The sequence below is a fragment of the Centropristis striata genome, chromosome 18 (genome assembly GCF_030273125.1).
Source record: "Centropristis striata isolate RG_2023a ecotype Rhode Island chromosome 18, C.striata_1.0, whole genome shotgun sequence".
In the NCBI taxonomy this organism is placed as follows: Eukaryota; Metazoa; Chordata; class Actinopteri; order Perciformes; family Serranidae; genus Centropristis; species Centropristis striata.
Window position 1 is genome coordinate 12,756,927 of NC_081534.1, and position 21,057 is coordinate 12,777,983.

Consider the following 21,057-nt stretch of genomic DNA (forward strand, 5'->3'; position numbering starts at 1 on the left):
TGATTCTAGAGTCTTGATTTTTGTTTGTGTCTTGTCTTCCTCTGTGATGGCTCTATCAATTCAATACGTTTGTGCTGGGAATAGGTGTTGTTAAATAAATATTGGATGCTTTGAAAGTGGTTGATTACTTATTTTTTGCGAAAATTGAGGACACTTCCTTCCCTATCTTTTTCTATCTTTTTGTACAGTGTCTTTGAGTGCCAAGAAGGGTGCCTTCCAAATAAAAAAAAAAAAAATAATAATAATAATAATAATAATAATAATAATAATAATAATAATTATTATTATTATTATTATTATTATTATTATCTATGTAATGGGTCAATTTTGCCAGATTATACTGATGCTGATGTGTTTTATTTTCATAACATCATATGTGAGTGAGTGGCCTTGACAAGAGGACATCGTGGTGCATTTGTAGTTCTATGAGCGTTTGCACATTTGTACATGAAAATGCACTTGATGACAGTTAGTTATTGATGTATATTATTATATAGATTATATAGATAGAGTATATTAACTGTATATTACTGTAATTTATTCTGTATTTTGCCAGATTATGGTGATTCTGGGGTCGTGATGATGGGGCATAAATTTGAATATTGCTGCCCAGGGTACAGCAAAGTGTTAATCTGGACCTGGATCAACGGTTCGAGAGGGACGCACCTTCTGGAGAGTTCAACCCACATTTTGTATTAAACCTCTGTCAGGATATAAAAAAGGGTTCAGGGAAAATAGAGGGGGTTCGGACTTCATGAACTGATCCACCTTTTTTGTGTAAATCAGGTAAGTGATGTTTGAACCCAGAGACTCATTTTGCACATTTTTTTGACGTAGTGTAATAAAATTATGTTAAACTGAGGACTTGGACGTGTCCTGCTCATCATTCCCCATCAAACGATCTGCGCAGAGAAATAGGTGAGAGGATTTACTGTTGGAGTCAGATAATTTAATTTTAGAGGTTTCCTCAATGCATTTCTCAACACCCTGAATGTATGGTGATGACATTTTCCTAAATTTAAATCCCGGATATATTAAAGAGACATCCAGTTGAATTATAATGTGATGAGTTATTGTTGTCAGTTAATTATTATGCTAACTAGGTTTTCATGCGCCACCCATGGATTATAATTCTACCCGGAAGCTTGGTAGTGTAGGAATTTCCGGTGACGTCAGGGCGTCAGGACTCCATTAGAGCTGCAGCTGTTTGGAGAGAAACAACAACAAAAACGGGCCAACTGACTGACAGCGCTCCCCTAGTGACAGTCCGCTCGGAGCTCGACAACCAGGCCTCAAATCTGGAAACTTAACCTCCATTTCCCACCCGGAGCTCCGCCGGCTTCTAACCACGGCCGCTCTCGGTGAGGAAACTCTGGCCTCCGCTTCCTCCTCCTCCGACTCGGACACCGGCGGAGCGTCGCCGCCCCCGCGTAAGAAGCACCGAGCCTCGGCGGCGGAGGGAGCAGGAGAGCCCGGGGCTTCAGCACTTGTAACAGGCCTATCCGGAGTTGTCTTTGGACTTGCTACTCACTCTACACACTCTCAAGCTACTTCAGCCATCCACTTTAACCGAAGTGTTGTCAACAACCTTAGCAGCAGTATGCAGGCAAACGGGGCAGGACAGGGACAAGAATCTCCAGATCTCTCCTGCCTTAACAACGCTCAAAACGGGGAGTCGTCCTCGGCCGGAGGAGCCCACTCCAACGGGCTGCTCTCCAGCACAGACAACGGGAACAGTGTCGGTACCAGTAACGGGGCTTCCAGCGGGCCCGGGTCGGGGACCTCGGCTGCCTCCACGGCCTCGGGCTCGGAGGTCGGCTCTCTGAAGAAGAAGAAACGACTATCGCAGGCGGAGGAAGATGTCATCCGATTAATAGGACAACATCTCCACGGACTGGGGCTGAAGTAAGTTTATTAAAAAAACAACAAAAGGATATAACGTTAGCGTTGGATATATGAAGTGTTATTATATTACTGATGTTTCCCATGAAACTGCAGGCTGAATAGCAGATGGTAAAGCGCTATTAGTGCGCTGACAGACACAAACATGGGGGATGGGGCAGTGAGCCTGTGAGCTCGGCACTTGGTAGGAAGAAGGGGTCCATCTTGCACAATAACAGTTAGCTTGATGGCTAACAGCTAACTGTGCCCTGACATTAAACCTTCACTCAAACATAAAACACAATCTAACATTTGACTGCTTCACAAATCCATCGTGTGGTGAAGTATTTTACATATGCCAGTAACGCCATGATGCGTTAATTAACCTTATAGATTTCGCACTGAATAAAAGGCATTACATCATCTAACATTATTAGTAAGGTTTATACAGAGATCCCTTGACTTATTATGGTTTGCAAAGCATAAAATGAATGTCATGCGAATATTTTAAGATGATTTAGCTGTTTAGTTCAGTACACACACGGGATTATCGAGTTCACAGTGTGCATTTTTTGCTATAGTGAAAAAAATGCGGAGGACATGTTAATGTGCGGGTTGTCAACGTCGGTTTTCATCCCGATGGCTGGTGGTTTTCTTCATTTTCCAGCTTGCCTGCCTCGGGAAAAAATAATATGTTTTTCTGCAAGACCGTGTGGGAGGGACATTAATAGGTCGGCCGCACTGTAATAACTAGCATGGTTATGAAAACTGTCCTGGTTATTTTAGTATTGCGAGCGCCCCGTTTGCTCGCCCTGAGCTGTCATTTTATTCATCAAATTAATACCAATTGATACATCTATCTCATGCTTATGATAACTTTCTCCTTAGATTAATGTGTTTATTTTTCTGTCGCTGTCACTGTGTCACAGCAATGTGTCAACAGTCAGTCACAAACAGTGACGCGCATGTATCGGGGCCTGTATTTATTTAAAGACAGCAGTCAATACCGTGGGCGACAGTCGCTCCTGGATTGAACAGAATCGGTTGGTTTCATGGCGGCTGAAGAATGCGCTTTCTACCAGCTGTTTTTTTTTTTTTTAGATGGTAGCGCTGTTTGAATCTAATTATAGCATTGTGGGGTTTTCAAGAAATGTATGTCTAGCCCTCTGCTTCAAAGTGGCCACTGTTGGGGAGCTAGACATCCGCATATCTCTGGTATCCAGCTGAGAAAGTGTAGCTGCCATTACAAGGCATTACAAAACACAGCCTAACATCGCTGTGTTTACAGTGACTGTGGGTTCAGGGAGTATGTATGTCATTGCCTAGTACGAAACAGAGCCCCTACATTTCAGCTGGGCAAAAAACAAGAGAAATCAGTTTAGCCAGTTGGATAAGAGGCTCAACACAGAGCTGCTGCGCCACTCCATTGATACCTGAGAATGATGTCATCATGCTGAAGGTGTCAGCCACCCCCATCCCCAGCCCACTTTCATTATCTCTCGCATACACACATTTCAGCAGACTTGTTTGTGGTGGTGGAGTGTGTTTTGCAGAGAAGTGGTGTTTGGGCAGATGGTTATGGTTCATGGTTGACAGGCTGAGAGGATGATGTCAACTGCAGTGGTGGATTGGTTCATGTTAGCGAGAAAATACTCAAGGTTCCTGTGGGTGCTGGAAATCCTTAAAAACACTTGAATTTTAAATGGGACGGATTTGGTTCATTTCCAGGCTTATATTTGGCTTTTGGGTTTGGGTTAAGAAATGTTTTAATGCTAAAAAATATATATATTTTTGTCATACTTTCTGTCAAATATACCCATATTGACCATATGTCTGAAATGCATTGTTTTAGCACCTGTCTCTTTAAGCTCCCATCCCTGAAGCCCAATCTGTTTGGATTGGCTTGCAGAAAAAATATGGCTGATCTTTGCAAAGGTAGTTCTCAAGCCTTGGGTGGTAAATATTAAGATGTGGGGGTGATATATTCTAATGAGCTGGCATGTGAGACAGCAACAAGAACTAAATTTGAATGGATTGTTCCCATGTTCTTGATCTTATTGATCCACCCAAGTATTTTGATGGCCTCAGATGTATATTTTAGGACCTATTTTAACATTTTTTGAGAGAGCGACACCATTGATTTGCTCAACCCTTCCGTGTCTTTTCTCTCTTAGACACACATAAAGTGCTCACAAACTCATTGACGTTCTCATTTGGCCCCTATATGTGAATATTTCCTCATTTGTGAACACTTGAACACATATACAAAATGCTGTACATGTAGTACATAATGTTAGTTTTTATGTCTGTTTATAAACTGACTAACTGCAGAGCAGAGGTGATCACAAATCAGTAGAGGTGTGAAGATGCGCAAGCTTTGTTTTTTTTTTTTTTTACTGCTCCAACTCAGTCCAAGTGGACAGGAATCGCTGCGCTGTAATTCAAGCAACTACTAGTTCCAGTGTGACACCTAGTGGTAAAATGTGGCGGTCCGGTGTTTAGCTAGTGTTTGTGTGTGTGTGAAATGTTTAACCATAAGTCAATATCAACATTAAAAATAATATATTTTATGCGAAATGCTCCCCCTTTGGCTACCGCCGCATATACATTTTTATACTGTGGGAAACACTGTTATTTCATGATGTGTGTGTTGATATGAATTCAAATGTATGTACAAGTTGCACAGGGTGCCAAGTCTACACATTTTAAAACATGAAAATTTGTCGTGTTTTGATTTGTTGCCCTTCTGCAGAGTGCTGTCACAAGCATAAGTTTGATTTTTTTGTGTCACGGTAGCATCTTATTTAATGTGATGGAGTAAAATAATCAGTATACTGTGTATACTCTGTGAACTTTATGTGAATATGTAATTTACCACATCTGTTAAGGCTTGGAAATGCCTGAAAACTCCTTGAAATTGCTATCAGAAAAGGTGTAGAAACCCCAGATAATGCTCTGGTGACAGAACTTCGGTGGGCTGAATTCCTCCAGACAATGTTGGCCATGAAATTGTCTTCACCCTATCGTCAGCCAATGATGTTATTGTCTCAGTGTTAAAATTATTGTTGCAGATCTCCCACTCACCTTTTTGCTATCCTTGTAAACACAGCACAGACACAGTGGTGAAATACAATAGCCGATTAGATAATCAAGAAGAGTTGAGTAATCTGCCGAGAAATACCACTTTATATTATAATTAGCAAGTTTAACATCATAGCGATGAGCTCACATTTCCTCAGTTCTGACTTGGCTCTGAAATATCATCTTTGTTCTTGATTTTTCAGTTTAATGTTTCATCATTTTAAAAACATTTTAAAGCTATCCTCTCTTTTCTGTTATTCCACCTGTCTCGTGTCTTTATGTCAGTCTAACTTTGTCTGGCTCTTTTTCCTCGCTCTCCCTCTCTGTGTCTCTGCAGTCAGACAGTGGACCTGCTGATGCAGGAATCAGGCTGCAGACTGGAACACCCCTCAGCTACCAAGTTCCGCAACCATGTCATGGAGGGGGAGTGGGACAAGGTTGGTCTGGGGTTACCATGGTTACATAATGGCATGCACCAGGGCTGGGCAATATAGCCAAAAATTTTCTTTCCTGATATAGGTCATTTCATAACTGCATATGCCACATATATAACATCTTTTCTAGCCATTCAATAATACAAACATCTAATAAATAACCACTGTAAAGCCTAATGCCAGTGCCCAGAACATAAATGTCTTCTGGATGACATAAATATTGCCATACCAAAGTTCGGCCAATGGTTTTCAATGTTGTCATACAGGGCTCTAAACTGACTTTTAGGTGTCCACAAAGAAATGTGGGAGCACAGTGAAACATTTTCAATTAAAAAAAGATTACAACACATCATGTTGTTACTAGCCTCCATGCTAACGTTTTTGTTAGCCACCTCTGCTAATGCAAAGTACGAAGCCTTGTGGGTTAAACCATCGTCCTACCTCGATTCCTGTTTCTCCTTTTTTGCTCAAACTAAAAAAATAGTGTATGTTCTTTTCTCAGTGTTACCCACCTTTCTCTCACTTCACACTGTCTGTGTCATCGCAGTAAGCTCTACTGTGATTGGCGCATTGTGGCACATGGAATTTTGGGACCTGTAGTTTAGATTAGCAGTGGGGGGAGATTACAGTAGGTTGTAATCTCTCCTCGCACATTGTGCGTAAATTATTTTTCCAGTTTTCACATACTTATCTTTAGGGGCAACTGAGTGAAATACTCGTACTGTAGAGCCCTGATGGTAGAAAAAAAAAAGATAAACATTTCAATTTGACAATATATGTTGTCATAATGCCCAGCCCTAGCACGCATTTATTAGTGATCTGTCATGGTTTGTATCATAACTCAGTCTGCTTCTAATTATTCATATTGGGAGCTCGGAAGGGAAAATCTGACTTGTAGTGGTTGAGAAAAATGTTTGGTCAGTTAAGGGGTCTTGCATTATTAAGAAACAGTATGTGGTGGAATAAAACTGCTCATTGTTATGCCTACTGAAAAGCCTTTCTGTCATTTTTATAGCAAAATAACAGGGCCCATGCCCCGTTATGTGCCCATTATGATATTAAAAAATCAAAATAATGGTTTATCTGATCAGCTAATGCATAGCGTTAGTGCAGGTTGATGTGAGAGCACCATTAGGTCGATAATGTGGAATTTGAAAACAGTAGGTTTATATTAGCACATGTAATTGGCTTTTAAATCAACACTATTACCCTGATCTCGCAGCAGAATAACTCTTATTCCAACATTTTAGTGCTGAGGCTTGTAAAAGCACACATTGTGTTTAAAAAATGCCTTTGTGAATCTTCTGGAATAATGACCTTGTGTTAGAACTGTGGGATGGAAAATTAACACCAGCCTTGAGCCAAATGGTGGTAATTTTTTGGATGCAGCTGGGAGTTTTGTACTCTTTATGAACCAATCGTAAACCATCCACTGTTCTGAATCTTGAAATCTATTTTTTGTATTGGCAGAATACAACAAAAGGCCAGTATTTTTGAGAGTCATGAAAATGTTAAGTTGTCTTTTATGATTATGATTACAGCACAGGGACATCAGCTCCATTGTTGTAGCCTCAAGTACTCCTCTTAAACAAGAAAGTGGCCATAAGACCTGTATCACTGCTCATGTGATTATTTTTTTTTGTCCTGTGCATGCATGGAAACTGCTGAGCTAACCATTTCTCTCCCTGTCTCTCCCCTCCATCACCCTCCCTTTGTTTTGATCCAGGCTGAGAATGATCTCAATGAGCTGAGAGCACTGATGCATTCTCCCAACGCCATTGTGGTAAGCTCCCCTTGAACTGGACTGAATGACAGCCAGTCAGTTAGAAGGCACAGCTGGAGGTTCTAGAATGGTACCGCTATAATGCAGGGCTGCCGGTTCTTGTTGTGAAACACTGACTGCTAAAATGTTCTGGATGACGCCTCGGAAAGTGGACATCATATTGGGTTTAGGAAAAATCGTGTGACTGTTTTGGGGCAAAATTGGCCTTGACATTGCAAGCATGATTTTATTTTTTGTTCTGTTCCTTTTAGATTGTTCCTGGATTTATTAAAAACGAATAGTTTCAAAATAGATATTTTTTTAAATGTATTTATTTATTTTATATACCGGTAATGTATAAATATTCTGGCTGCTTTATCATGACAAAAAACACGATCAGCATTCACGATTATTTAGTCAATATTGAGATCAGGATTATTAAAAACGATTGCTCACTGACTCTGAGTCATCATGAAGTTATTGACCTTTTTTTCTAAAAAAAATATGAATGTAATTCAATGAAAAACCATAAAAAATAAATGTAAAAAAATCAGATATAAATGTAAATATATAAATATAAATTACTTTAAATGTAAATATATAAATATAAATGATATTAAAACAATAGATTAAACCTATTACATTCATTGGAAGCCAAAATCATAATTGAAAAATTAAATTAAATTAATTGCCTAGACCTTACATATATGTGCAACTATAGCTCTACTGATTGGTTGATCTAACTTATTACAGATATATTTTGTGCCAGTATGTCAGCAGGTTTATAACAACTAATTGCAGTGCAGAAATGACAAAGATATGTTGGAAATGGTTAAAAAAAAATATTAAATGCATTGTCCATTGAAAATTGTTCAATGTTCAGTTCTTTGTCAAATTTAAAATAATTATTCATCATATCATTGTCATAATTCATTTGATGTTTGATGATAATGTTAATTTGTTGTGTTTATGAGAAAAAAAGGTCTTATCAGTATATTCATATCACAATTTTTAAAAGCTCAAATATCAAAGTCAGCTTTAACGATTATTTAAATTAAATTTACATGCTGTATCACTATTTCACTCTACATGGTCGTTTTAATATAAATTTATGAAAGCATAGATATTGTACTCTAGCAGCCAAAATGGTCCACTGTGAAGATGTGTACAATAGTACATAATGTACACCATTAGTTTTCAAATGGGGCTTAGCTCCGGCTAATTAGCCCCAGCTAGTATGCTAATTAGCAGACAACATGAGCTTCAAAAAAGCTCCCGTGTGTCTCAGTCAGCATGCTGCTCTGTGTCAGAACTCTGTCTAACTGTGATCACCACTTGGCTTTTTGAGAGAATAGCTGCAGCTGTTTGTTTCCAGCTGTATGTATAATGTGGGGAGCCATTTTAGGTCTTGAGTTGTAGCACGTTAGTGTTGTCATTGTCAACATGACTCTCACTGCGGTTGTAGGAGGCAGTTTACTTCCATCACAGGCCTAGTTGGAGATGTCTGTGTGTTCTGGCACTCTTTATTTGTAATACTTCGTGGGTGGATGTTTTCGTGAATTTATGTGTAGTAGATTTAATCGTGCTTGCACCCGTTGTCAGGGCTGCAACTCCTACTGCATACCTGAGATAAGAGAGAATCTTGATACCACAAATGTAAACGCTGACCAGCAGCAGGGACTGTTAGACACTTGCCAGAAGTAGGCTATTGGCATTCACGTATGTCTTGGTTACATCTAAAAATATGTAGTGATAATCAGAACATGCTGCACTGCAATATGCTACCACCGTGTCAAGCTTTTGCATGTTAAATGACAACATAAATTTAATATGGAGATGTTTTTAGCTTTTTATGCAATTCTATAGTTAATCAGATCAGCTGTTGTTAAATCAATGGTTAAAATAACTTCCTATCTCCATCAAAGGCAAACCTGAAGCAGTAGTATGAGCATGTTTGCCATTCTTTTCTTCCTTTTTATAAAATCTCTTTTCTCTGTCTCTTTGTCTCTCTTCTTCCACTCAGCGTATGAAGTTCCTGCTGCTGCAGCAGAAGTACCTAGAATATCTGGAGGATGGCAAAGTCCTGGAGGCTCTGCAGGTGCTCCGGGGAGAGCTGACGCCACTCAAGTACAACACAGATCGCATCCATGTACTTAGCGGGTACGGTTACGAGTTAAATACTGCATCTGTCTCATACACAAATACATATCTACAAACTTAGATGGCTCTGTAATCACTAATGAGCCAACTATAGAACCAGTTGGAGGCTGGTTAGTCATTGGAATAGAATATATCTCCCAAGTAACAGGGCAGTTTTTAACCAGTCAAATCCAGCATGATAAATAAGTATTTTTAATGTTCAGTGTGTCACACTGTTGTTTAGCAAGTTACACAATAAATTACCATGTACATGGTTCCTAAGATTGCTGGAAATCCTTATCAAAACTTGAATTTTAATGTGGTGTTTTCAAGGTAACATGGGTAGAATGCTTCCTTTTGGTAAAGATTTGTATTTATCTTGTACCGTGAGGGAAAGCATGACTATTGATAATAACCATGTGACCTGTAGAAACAAGTTTTACCCCTGCTCTTGTTTTTGTGCTAAACTGCACCTCCACAGCATGTTAAAATCAATATTTTGGATCAATATTCCTCAGTGATCTTTAGTTTGTTCATAATTGAGTTATTCATTATACATATAATGCGCTTTATTTTTTTTTCACAAAAAAAAGGGTGTTTGTAGCTGTAGGATCATCTAATCCATCCACAGTTCCCATGCCCTCTGCAAACACACTCCTGTGATCTATTACCTAATCAATTAGTGTGCATTGATCACTCACACTGTCGACAAGCCTGTTTGTTTTAACAGACTGTCACTCAGTTGACAGAATAATATATTGATCTGTCACTCGTCTTGGGTCAATCAGGCAGCTGTACCCCAATGTGTCCTTGACTCTGTCATTGCATTTCTGTCAGCTCGTTCTTTAAACAATACCTGCATTAAATGCACTTTAACTTTTTAGCTTCTAGAGTCGTGCAGGTCTAAAAGTTTAATTCAGCGTTTAGATTTCTTTTGCATTGAATCTGCACTGGGTGAAGCACTTAATGAAAATCCAGTGCTGCAGCAGTGGTGCTGAAATGTTGTCACGTTTGACGCATTTCCACTGCATGGTGCGCCACAGCTCGGCTTTACTCGCTTGGAACCATTCTTTTTAGGTTCTCCATTGGCAAAATTTGTGGATTGTACCCAGTTGGTTGTTTTGTTGTGTGGAAGATGATGTAACTGCAGTTTCAAGCCCTGTCAGTTTGAGGATCAGCGAAGAATCCCGCCTACACTGATGGGATACAATCTGCAGTGGAAAAAAATACAATCCAGAAAAGTATGTGGTACCAAAAAAAGACTTAAGTCGAGCAAAGCCATACCATGCAGTGGAAATTCATCATTATTCCCACCTTTTTTGTTTCTATTTTGTGCTATTCTCTTGAAGTGAACTTACTAACTAAATAACGTATTATTTTGACAATATTGTGTTCTATGTTATAATTTCCTGTGTATGTTTAATTTCCTGAACTATGTACTTGTGTCTTCCTGCAGGTACCTCATGTGCAGCCATGCTGAGGACCTGAAGGCTAAGGCAGAGTGGGAGGGCAAGGGCACCGCCTCACGCTGCCGACTGCTGGACAAATTACAGAGTAAGGAGACATGTCTATACACTAAACCCCGTGGAGCTAAAACACACACTGCATGACTGCAACACTGCTACAAACATATATCTGCTTTTATCTCTCGCCCGCAGCGTACCTGCCACCTTCTGTGATGCTGCCCCCGCGGCGGCTGCAGACCCTGCTGCGACAAGCAGTGGAGCTGCAGAGGGACCGCTGCCTCTATCACAACACCAAGCTGGACAGTAGTCTGGACTCAGTCTCTCTGCTCCTTGACCATGTCTGCAGCAGGTCAGTACAGCACAGCCACCATGCTGCTCAGACCCCAATAGAACTCAGTTTGAAATTATTCTGCTGCAGCGCCTGATATTTATGTATTTATGGCCTCCTGTTGTTATAAAACTAAAGCATTATGCACTGAAAGCCTTGCTTTGTGTTTATCTTCTGTGTCAGAAGTCTTAACTCATTTACCCTCTCTTTTATGGCCTGCCTCTAGCAACTTACTCCTCTATTATGCCTGTACTACTCCTGCTGTTTCATAAGTTTGCCCTTCATAATGTTCTCCCTCTTATCCTTGCCCCAGATTTTTCTGTATTATAATATGTTGAGATATTGAAAATATAAGCAAAGAAGACCTTACATTTTTTGACTTGTATATTGAAGATTTTAACTTCAGTTCTTTCTCCGTATGACAGGAAGCAGTTCCCCTGTTACACCCAACAGATTCTGACAGAACACTGTAACGAGGTGTGGTTCTGCAAGTTCTCAAATGACGGCACCAAACTAGCCACTGGCTCCAAAGACACTACAGTCATAATTTGGCAAGTGGACCCGGTAAGTGTGGAGAAAAAGCCTAAATAAACACATGCTACATCTTTTTATGATTTAGTGCAAAGCTAAAATTATCCTGTAGGAATTTAGTGGTCAGGGCTTTTACAATGCAGGCATTTTTATATTGCAGATTTCCCCATGATGATAATTATGTGCACATTTTATGTATAGAAGCATGTAGGTTTTTGAAGCATTTTTATCTTCTGTCTTAGAATATGAGACTTTATCTACAGAAAGTTTAGGGCTGTCGTAGTGGAGAAATTTCCCCTGCTGTGATTTATGGTGGCTTATCCACATATTGCATGTTTTGATGCAGGTAATACAAAAACAATTTCAGAAGCACAAGTTGTACCCAAAAACCTTTAGCTGTCCACGGTTCGGAACAGTTGCTGAGATCAGCACAACAAGCAGATTGGTGTGCGGGTCAGTCACAGTATGGCGAATGCAAATGAAATCTGGAGCTGGAAGCATCAACAGCAATGGAGAGAGAAATCTCTAAAAAGAGAATTTGCATATGAATGCTAATAGTAATAGTCAAATAGCTGACCAAGCATGTTTTTAGCAGGTAAACAGTCTGTGTGGAGAGCTAAAGAGGTGGAACACATTTGTCTAAATGCAATCTTGAAATCCATCAGCTATCGTCTGACGACTATTTAGCTTTTTATTGGCTTAACTAACTTCGCTGAACTGGCTAGTTGTGAAACAATCTGGACGGAGATGTTATCTTTCAACTTTAACTCCATTATTGCCTCTCAATTTGCCTTTGGAACTGTAAACAATGATTGGCTCTTAAAGAGGAAGTCTTGGCCCGGATATCAGTTATCTGGATATCTGCTGGATACACCAGAGCCCCAGTAATATTACCCCTAGCCCTCAGAGGCTAAATCATCATCAGACCGATCGTGATGTGTTCCAAGAATGCAGAGAGAGTTGTGTATGTTTTGGAGTTGCTCCAATTTGGTAGGATATGTGAATGGAAACACACATTAGGCTGCATCACCCAGAGCCGATCACTAGGACAAGGTAAACCCAAGCCGGAGCCCTACTCCCCTCTCTGCTTTTAAACAGCCTTAAAAGCAGTGCTGCCCAAGTGATCCATGAAAGGGCCATGTGGCTGCAGGTTTTTGTTCCAGCTAAGCAAGAGCACACTCATCAACCAAACTGCCTCCACAACAATTGACTGAGTGAAGACAGTTCAGGTGATTGAATGAGATAAGTGAGGTGTGCTCCTGCTTAGTTGGAACAAAAACCTGCAGCCACATGGCCCTTTCATGGATCAATTGGCAGCCCTGCTTTAGACAAAGCGATTTAATAATTTGTTAAAAGCCTTTGTTTACCCGCCATCGTGGCTGGTAGTTTGATCAAATCCACCAACAAAATTACACTCTTAACTGTTGATTTCATTATGAATTTATTTATCATTCAAAGGAGGCCTTGTGAAAAGCTTGTCAATATTACGATATAACGACGGCCCAACTTAAGTTTCCACTGTCACTGTCTCAACTTCATCACTGAGATTAATTATGATACCCCTCATTGCATCCTTAACATATAAATTTGGTTAATCCTCCTCCTTCCTGTAGGAAACACTGGTATTTGTTTTCATATAAAGTAGAAAGTTTGTTTATCTTGTATCAAATTACTTATTTTCACAGAAGTGGCTTCATTGTCTTCCTGGTTCTTTTATGGTGGCTTAGACTTGCGGAAAATCCTTTTTTTCTTTTCAAAAATTATTTTGTCACACTGACTGGACCCTGTTTTGCTCAGTCTAGAAGTTAGAATTTTTTAATTAAACCAAGGCAGTTCCAGGGCTGATGGTACCTAATATTGAACCAGTTCCTCCCTGCCAGAGATCTGGTTCTTGGCCAGGAAAACTGGTACCAGAAGGTCACCAACTCTTTGCTGGTCTTGAACCATGAACCAAATTTGTGTCAGGGACTGGGGACGAGATTATCTTGACCAAAAAAAATGAATGATACACATTTTAGTTGGTCTTGTTGATTTGTTTAACTGCAATGTGATTGATAGAGTTAGCAGGCTAGCGTTAGCTTCCAACAATGTTACAGTGTTAATAAGAATGTAACTGCCATCCATAGCATTCAAGACAAGCAGCACAAATGTGTTGTACCAGTTGTGTTTGGATGTGTTGGCTCGCAAAGCAGGAGCAATATTTGTGAAGAGACGATGTAGTCTGCCATTGTTGTTTTTATAGTGGTGGAAAGTGGAGACGTTTCCAGACATATTCAGTGATTAAATAACTTTGCTCTCGAGCAGGTGGAAAATCAAACGGGTACTGAGATGTTTCGCAAGTTGAACCAAGTACGAACCAGCACCAGCCCAGCTAAAGAATTAGGCTTGTGTCATGCGACTTCTTCCCAACCATTGTGCAGTTTTACTTGACCGGTGAACGAGGAGCCAACCTTCTGTGTGTCAGAATTAATTTAATCATAATCCTCCGTCTTATCTTCGTGTAGGAGAGCCACCAGTTGAAGCTGCTGCGAACCCTCGAGGGTCATGCGTATGGTGTCTCCTACTTGGCCTGGAGTCCCGATGACACCTATCTGATCGCCTGTGGACCTGACGACTGCTCTGAGCTGTGGCTCTGGAATGTTCAGGTAATGTTTATACATATTCAGACCCCACTGTACATAATCCTATACTTGTGATACCCCTTAATGAACTGTGTTTCCAAATGCCGGCCCTGTTGTTCATGTGAACGTGAGGATACAAAAGCGTGATGTCAAAGGCTTGAGCTGTCTAATTCAAATTCAGTAAACAAAGGAAGATAAAAAAAAATGCTCTTACCTTGCATAAATACTCTGTAGGCTGCATGTACTCAATGACCTCTCCTCTCCCATCCCTTACCCTCCCCTTTCCTTTCCTTTTATCCACCCCTCCCCCGCTCTTACTTAATGTTTCTTGCTGTCTCCCTTCCCCCTATTTTTCTCTCCTCCTCTTGTTTTTCCACCATCTCTGTCAATCCCCTTGATGAGCAGACGGGGGAGCTGCGGACCAAAATGTCCCAGTCCCATGAAGACAGTCTGACCAGTGTGGCGTGGAACCCTGACGGCAAACGCTTTGTTACTGGAGGACAGAGGGGACAGTTTTATCAGTGTGTAAGTGGAATGATAAGTTTCTCCAAACAGTTTTTTTTCTACTGGGATGTTTTTGAAATCCCTTCAATATTTATCGTCCATTTTCTTCTCAAGAATTATGGATCCTCTCTGTGTTGGATCAATGCTGAATGCCTGCTGTGTTTTTGAAGGCAGGGAGGGGGTGAAAATGGATGATACTGTATGTGAGTCATGGTGTATATATATAGCTGTTAAACATCTGCTCAAATGTTGCCCTGACCTTAAACAGGCCGCTTCAATATAATTGGATCTTTATGTGTATTGATTTTCCAACCATGAACCCGATGAACCTTTAAGAATGTTTTTAGCACATTTCCACTGTCTCTACAAAGGCGTTACATGGTTACTGCATGTGTGCCATGCAATCAGGTCTGTGTAGTTGATTATGTCTGTAAATGTTCATAATCTAGAACTGAACATTTTCATTTATTTCACACACATTTTAAAACTCAGAAATAAGTAGACATGCCATATGTACATCTGTGTCATTGGAGTTTGACCTTTAATTATCCCCAAATGTCTGATTGTTGCACAGTGTTGCTCCCGAGCAGAAAGAGAGAGCATCTAACAGGTCCACTTGGTAAAGCAACTATAAGTTATTTTTATTTTGTGTTGATTTTGGCGCCCCCTGCGGACAAATGCGGCAGTGTTTCCATGAGCACCATCGCTGTCGTAAAGAAATGTTTCGGAAGTGAGCGAAAGAAAGAAAGAGCAAGTTAATTTTAATACTGTTTGCTGGCTACATAGCAATCGTTGCATATACTTTATACAAACATGCTCGTAAAAATAGTTGCTTCAGTACTTTTCTTTTTCTCTTGTCCAATTATCAGTCATAACCAAAAAAATATAATATCAAATATACAATTCTCTCGGGAACAATCTCCTCCTGCTTCCTTTTAATTGGCTAAAACGCAACTCACTGACAGTCTTCACCTGGCAAAATGTAAACATGGGCTTTTCTGCTCTGGTTGCTTTAAATTGTTTCGTATGATTTTGTAGGGAAACTGACCCAGGGACAACATTAAGAATAACTACACAGAAAAAGCCATTCTTTCCACTGATGGTCATCAGTATTAAATTAAAACTATTTTACAACCAGTTAAAAACTCCTTGTAGTTGCACCATACTATGTGTTATCCACGTTTTCATTCCCGCGTTTAGAATGAATGATGAGGAGTTTGCTGTCTGTGTTGTCAGGACCTGGACGGGAACTTGTTGGACTCCTGGGAAGGCGTGCGAGTGCAGTGCCTGTGGTGCCTGGGTGATGGCAGAGCAGTGCTGGCCTCCGACACACACCAACGTATCCGGGGCTACAACTTCGAGGACCTTACGGACAGAAACATGTACGTGTCAGTCATAACACTCCCTGTACCGTTGTAAATCTAGATTACGGTTTAATTATTAGTTGAAAATGCATCATATTTCGCTCATGAATGACAGCCAAAGGAGTTTTTAAAGCCCCTATCCACTCACTGAACCCCCCACACAGTATATTTACAGTGCCTGACTGCCTGTGTCTTCTTCATTTGTCCTTTACAGAGTTCAGGAGGACCACCCTATCATGTCTTTTACTGTTTCAAAGAACGGAAGATTAGCTTTGTTAAATGTAGCAACTCAGGTAAGCTTTTTCACCAACTACTGTTATTAATATCAGCTTATTTGCTTCTAAAGCATACTTTAAAATATGCAGGCTGCTTCAGCAGTTATAAGCTTTTCTTCTGCAACCTTTTTGTAGGGAGTGCACCTGTGGGACCTTCAGGACCGGGTGCTGGTGAGGAAATACCAAGGTGTGACCCAAGGCTTCTACACCATCCACTCCTGCTTCGGAGGACACAACGAAGACTTCATTGCCAGTGGCAGCGAAGGTAAAGTGTGAGAGCACTGCAGAGTTAAATATTGACAGGGATAACAGCACGGCCCTTTGTAATAAACTGTAGTGCTGAGGCTGCCCCTGCTGACATATTTCCATCTCATTCTGTGGACTTTGTGGGGGTTGAGGATCATTTGTGTTTTGTTTGCATTTAGTAAGAAGAAAAATAGAGAATGCTGCTCTATAAGTTTTCTCCCAGTTTAGTATGATATGGTTTATCTCTTTCTCGCACCGTATACCCTCTCGACTTGGACATCCTCTGCCCACAATATACCCGTTACTTTGGTTACGTCATGTAAAACAATCATGTACCCACCGATACATTAACCATTTAAAAAATGGGTGATTATTTGTTATCTTCCTCCGTTTGTATTTTTTAACAGAAAACATGTTTTTATATTGTGATATTCAGCAACAGCAAGTATTAGTGATGGTTATTTGAGTTGGATAAATTAACTTTCAGCTCCTCAATGATCTCCATCCAGCAAGCTGCCACTTTATTTAGGTTTTTGCAAGGCCTCATTTTAGCTTCATGAATCAGATGTTCCTCATCCATTGCAAATTTTTCAGTGCTGTGAATGTTGCATCAGTGATTTGAGGATGTTCTCTCTCATATTTTTCTCATTTGTAACAATTATCCATGTTTTTTTCCGTATTTCCTCATGTGTACTGAATATCTTCACGTCCACCTGTTGTGTGGCCTTCGTCATCCCTTCTCTACAGACCACAAAGTATACATCTGGCACCGGCGTGGAGAACTTCCCATTGCCGAGCTAACAGGCCACACACGCACCGTTAACTGTGTGAGCTGGAACCCGGCCATCCCAGGACTCATGGCTTCCGCCTCAGATGACGGCACAGTGCGTGTTTGGGGTCCTGCACCTTTCCTCGACTCACAAGAGGTCGACGGACTCAACGGTAACTGCTAAAATCTGTTTCTACCATAGTGCAAGTAAGCATTGTTAGCAGAAAAAAAATTAACTATCATATAATCATAGCACCTTTATTTTGAAACTTTTCTGTAGAATGTTAAGGGAGAGTTATTTTTGGTAAAACATCACTGTTGTGTTGAATGTTCTTAACCCTTAGAGACCCACGTAGACCCATTTCTGTCTTTTGTAGGAGGGGACGGGGGATCTTTAGGGGGAGATAGCAGGTCAGTATATGCCACATAGAAGGGCTATACATTGTCTGAATGCAGGGAACCTAAAGATTAATTTACGGTGCAGCTCAGCACTGTTTCAGCTAGGAGCCTATTCAATTTAATTTTTTCACTTTAAATTGTTTAAGGGCTTAAAACATTATGATAAAAGTATGTGGTGTGCCATTGTCATGCTCGGTTATTCACAGCAGCAATTTTTGGTTTTGGGTTGATACCATTTATTACGGTTTTGATGAACTATTTGACCACTTGAGAACCGTTAAAAATTGTCAAAAATCCCTCCAAAATACAACATTCTGAACGATGCTGTGATTTGGTATCAAACACTTAAAGAATTGCATTTTTTGGTGATTGGATGGCAAGCACTTCTGTTCTAGAACCCCCTTTATTGTCAATTTATGTTTTAGTAAAGCTGTGATTATCATAGAGGTCACATAAAGGGTAATTGTATACAGTGAGGTCTATTTAAAATGGGGACTGACATTATCAGATCTTGATACAACTTGTCAAGAGTGTCCGCTTTCCAGTCATACCCAATTTATGCAATTCCAACATTGTTTAGGGACCCCAGTATGCAGGAGTATTTAAATACACCATTTTTTGGAATAGGTGAAAATACAACCCTGTTTCAAAATAGTTGGGGCGCTGTGTATGCATCTTATTCAGAATATGTGTATATATTTATAAAAAAACAAAACTTCTCCAGTCGTAGCATTGGATTTCTAGTCTTTAGACTCTACTTAGTTCATTGTAAGTTGCAAAGAATTTTCATTGCATTCTGTTTTTATTAAGTTTTTCACGGCGTCCTAACATGGAATCGGGGTTGTAGCACTTGTGTACTGCATGCAAAAAGCTGCATGTTTTCCTTTCCCAAAACTGCATGGGATTAGCATAAAGAGGGCATGATGTCTAAAGGCCAGAGGTCAAGGGACCCCTTTGAAAATGGCCATGCCCTCACCAAAATTTAGCTTAACTTTGGAGCATTATTTAGCTCCATTCCCGAAAAGCCAGCATGATATGGTTGGTAGCAATGGATGCTTTGGATTTTCTTGTTTCATGTGATACCAATATCTTCATCCTAGATTTTAAATGGAATCAGGTTGAATTACAAATTGTTTACTTGATCCTTTTTTGTTTTCCCTGTCAGAAAACTGCAGTAACATGGACAGTTGATGATCACTTGTGGAGCAGATGACATCTCTCTTTAACAACAATTCAAGAATCCCACAATTAAGTAAAATCTACACGGGCAAATCCAATCCAACACCAACTTAAAGCAAGACAAGAATAACACACAAAAAGCCACCAAGACAAAAAGAGAAAACAAAAGTGAGAAAAATTTGTCTCCTGACTGGCCTAAGACAAAATGGTGGAGGTGATGACGGACATTCTGAAAAAATTCAGGTCCTCATCCAAAACCTGACCCAGACCCCGAGGAAAAACTAGTCAAAGCCCAGCGGGATCCATCCACTGGTGAGCTGTAACAGCTGTACTCCTCCTCTAACTTCTTCCCCCCCCCGTCTCGCTGCATGGTCACCAGCCATGCCAGGTCCTGCGCAGAGTTTCCAAGGAAATCCACCTCCACCTTGAGCTTGGAGCACATCAAGTCCCCCGTGATGCCTCCAGACAGACACGGCAGACCAGCCGTCTATCACTGGACTACATCTGCCTGCTTGTCTCACATTACCTGTAAAATGTCTCCATGGACATGGGTGGGGTGTTGTTGGGGGAGGACAGTGCATAGGGGGATATAGCAACTCTTCTATATGTATGTTTTCCTCTTCCCCACACTTTCTTGCTATATTCTTCGATCTGTTGGACAAATGGCTGAAAATCCACCATAAAAACACTGACCGACCAGCTGACAAAGAACACAAAAAAGGCTATGCTAAATGTTGGAGTTTTTTTATGATAGTCATAGCGTAATTCTCATTTAAGAGGTGAATCTTAGCTCAAGTAGTGCCCGTGGAAAGCTTTAGCGTGAAGATTCCACTTTGTGTTTCTCGACATTAGGAACTTTTTATTCCCTAATTTAACTTCTAACAAGGACAGTCGCTGTAATGTTGACAGCCCCCCCGTCCCCAGCTCCCCCCCTCTGTGTCGAGCTAGCTACCGCACAAACTCCATTACATCTGCCTAAAGAGGAGACGGACAGAGGGACTCACATGTCACATATCAACGGTGAGGGGGTCAGACGGTGGTGGCGAGCCGGGGTTTGCCACTGTCGGGACACGACCTTTCCCAAAAAAAAAGACACGCTTTCAGACGTGAATAGTGCAACCTGGGATTGCACACCGGTGACTGCTGTCCCTCCTCTCTCTGCGTGTGTGTGAAAGTGAGAGCGATTATGCATGCACACATTAGTGTGAGAGTGTGGCATTTGTGCGTTTAATTGGCACGTGTTTTTTTTGTATGTGTTCAATTCACACCAGCAGAAGATTCACCCCCCCCTCCTCCTCCTCCTCCTCCCCCCCGATGCTCCTAATCCCATAGTAAAAATTGTAAAGAGGATTTTAAACTAATTCTAAGTTATCCAAAGCCCCGTAGGGACCTCTATATCTGTGGAACAAAGAATACTTGAGAGCCATTTTGTAAAAGAAAAACGTTTTCTTTAATCTGGGGCTTTAATTTTTACATTTTGATTTTTTTTTCTCCTCCTTAACCAACGTGGCATTCGAACGGCACTGAGTTTATTGGCAACGAATCATCTCTGTGGGGAAAATTAAAACAAATTTGAGTGAGGCATGTTTCACAAAGCTGTAAAACTGTTGTGTTATTAGCAAAGGGTCATTTCATATGAGAAGTTAATGATTGTAATTATTGAGCGTGTAGTTAGAGAGAAGAGGCACCAGTAAGCAGAATCTCTGAGCCCACAGTGTTGTTACAGTCCTAAAACACACACACACACACACAAAAATGCCCTCCTGTTCATACAGTTGCACACAAACAAACTTTCAATATGTTTGACACCCTCAGCTGCACTTTGAATGGTCTTTCTTGCACCTACTGCAATGGCATAAATCCATAAGCTTCTCATATGGTCGCCACACTCGCTGTTCTCATGGCTTAAAAGGTCACGTAGGGAAAGACTCAACCTGATCGCTAAAGGAACTAAACCCTCACTTTGCCTCTATGCACCCAAAAGCAGTGACTGATCATCTTTTAAGATGTTACAAAAACAAAACCTCGCGCATACAAGGCACAGCAGTCTCATCTCGAGGGTACCACTTTAGAGAGAA

General features: G+C 40.6%; 1 protein-coding gene across 1 annotated transcript; it reads left to right on the top strand.

Moving 5' to 3' along the window:
• Positions 1-1,247: 1,247 nt before the first annotated feature.
• LOC131990922 (WD repeat-containing protein 26) lies at positions 1,248-20,466 on the top strand. Its single transcript, XM_059356155.1, has 14 exons — positions 1,248-1,905; positions 5,300-5,399; positions 7,123-7,179; positions 9,182-9,318; positions 10,754-10,851; positions 10,956-11,112; positions 11,517-11,655; positions 14,127-14,267; positions 14,649-14,768; positions 15,984-16,129; positions 16,326-16,404; positions 16,522-16,651; positions 17,380-17,574; positions 18,966-20,466. The coding sequence occupies exons 1-14, from the start codon at positions 1,601-1,603 to the stop codon at positions 18,989-18,991; spliced, it is 1,830 nt and encodes a 609-aa protein (XP_059212138.1). The 5' UTR covers positions 1,248-1,600; the 3' UTR covers positions 18,992-20,466.
• The last annotated feature ends 591 nt before the right edge of the window (positions 20,467-21,057 follow it).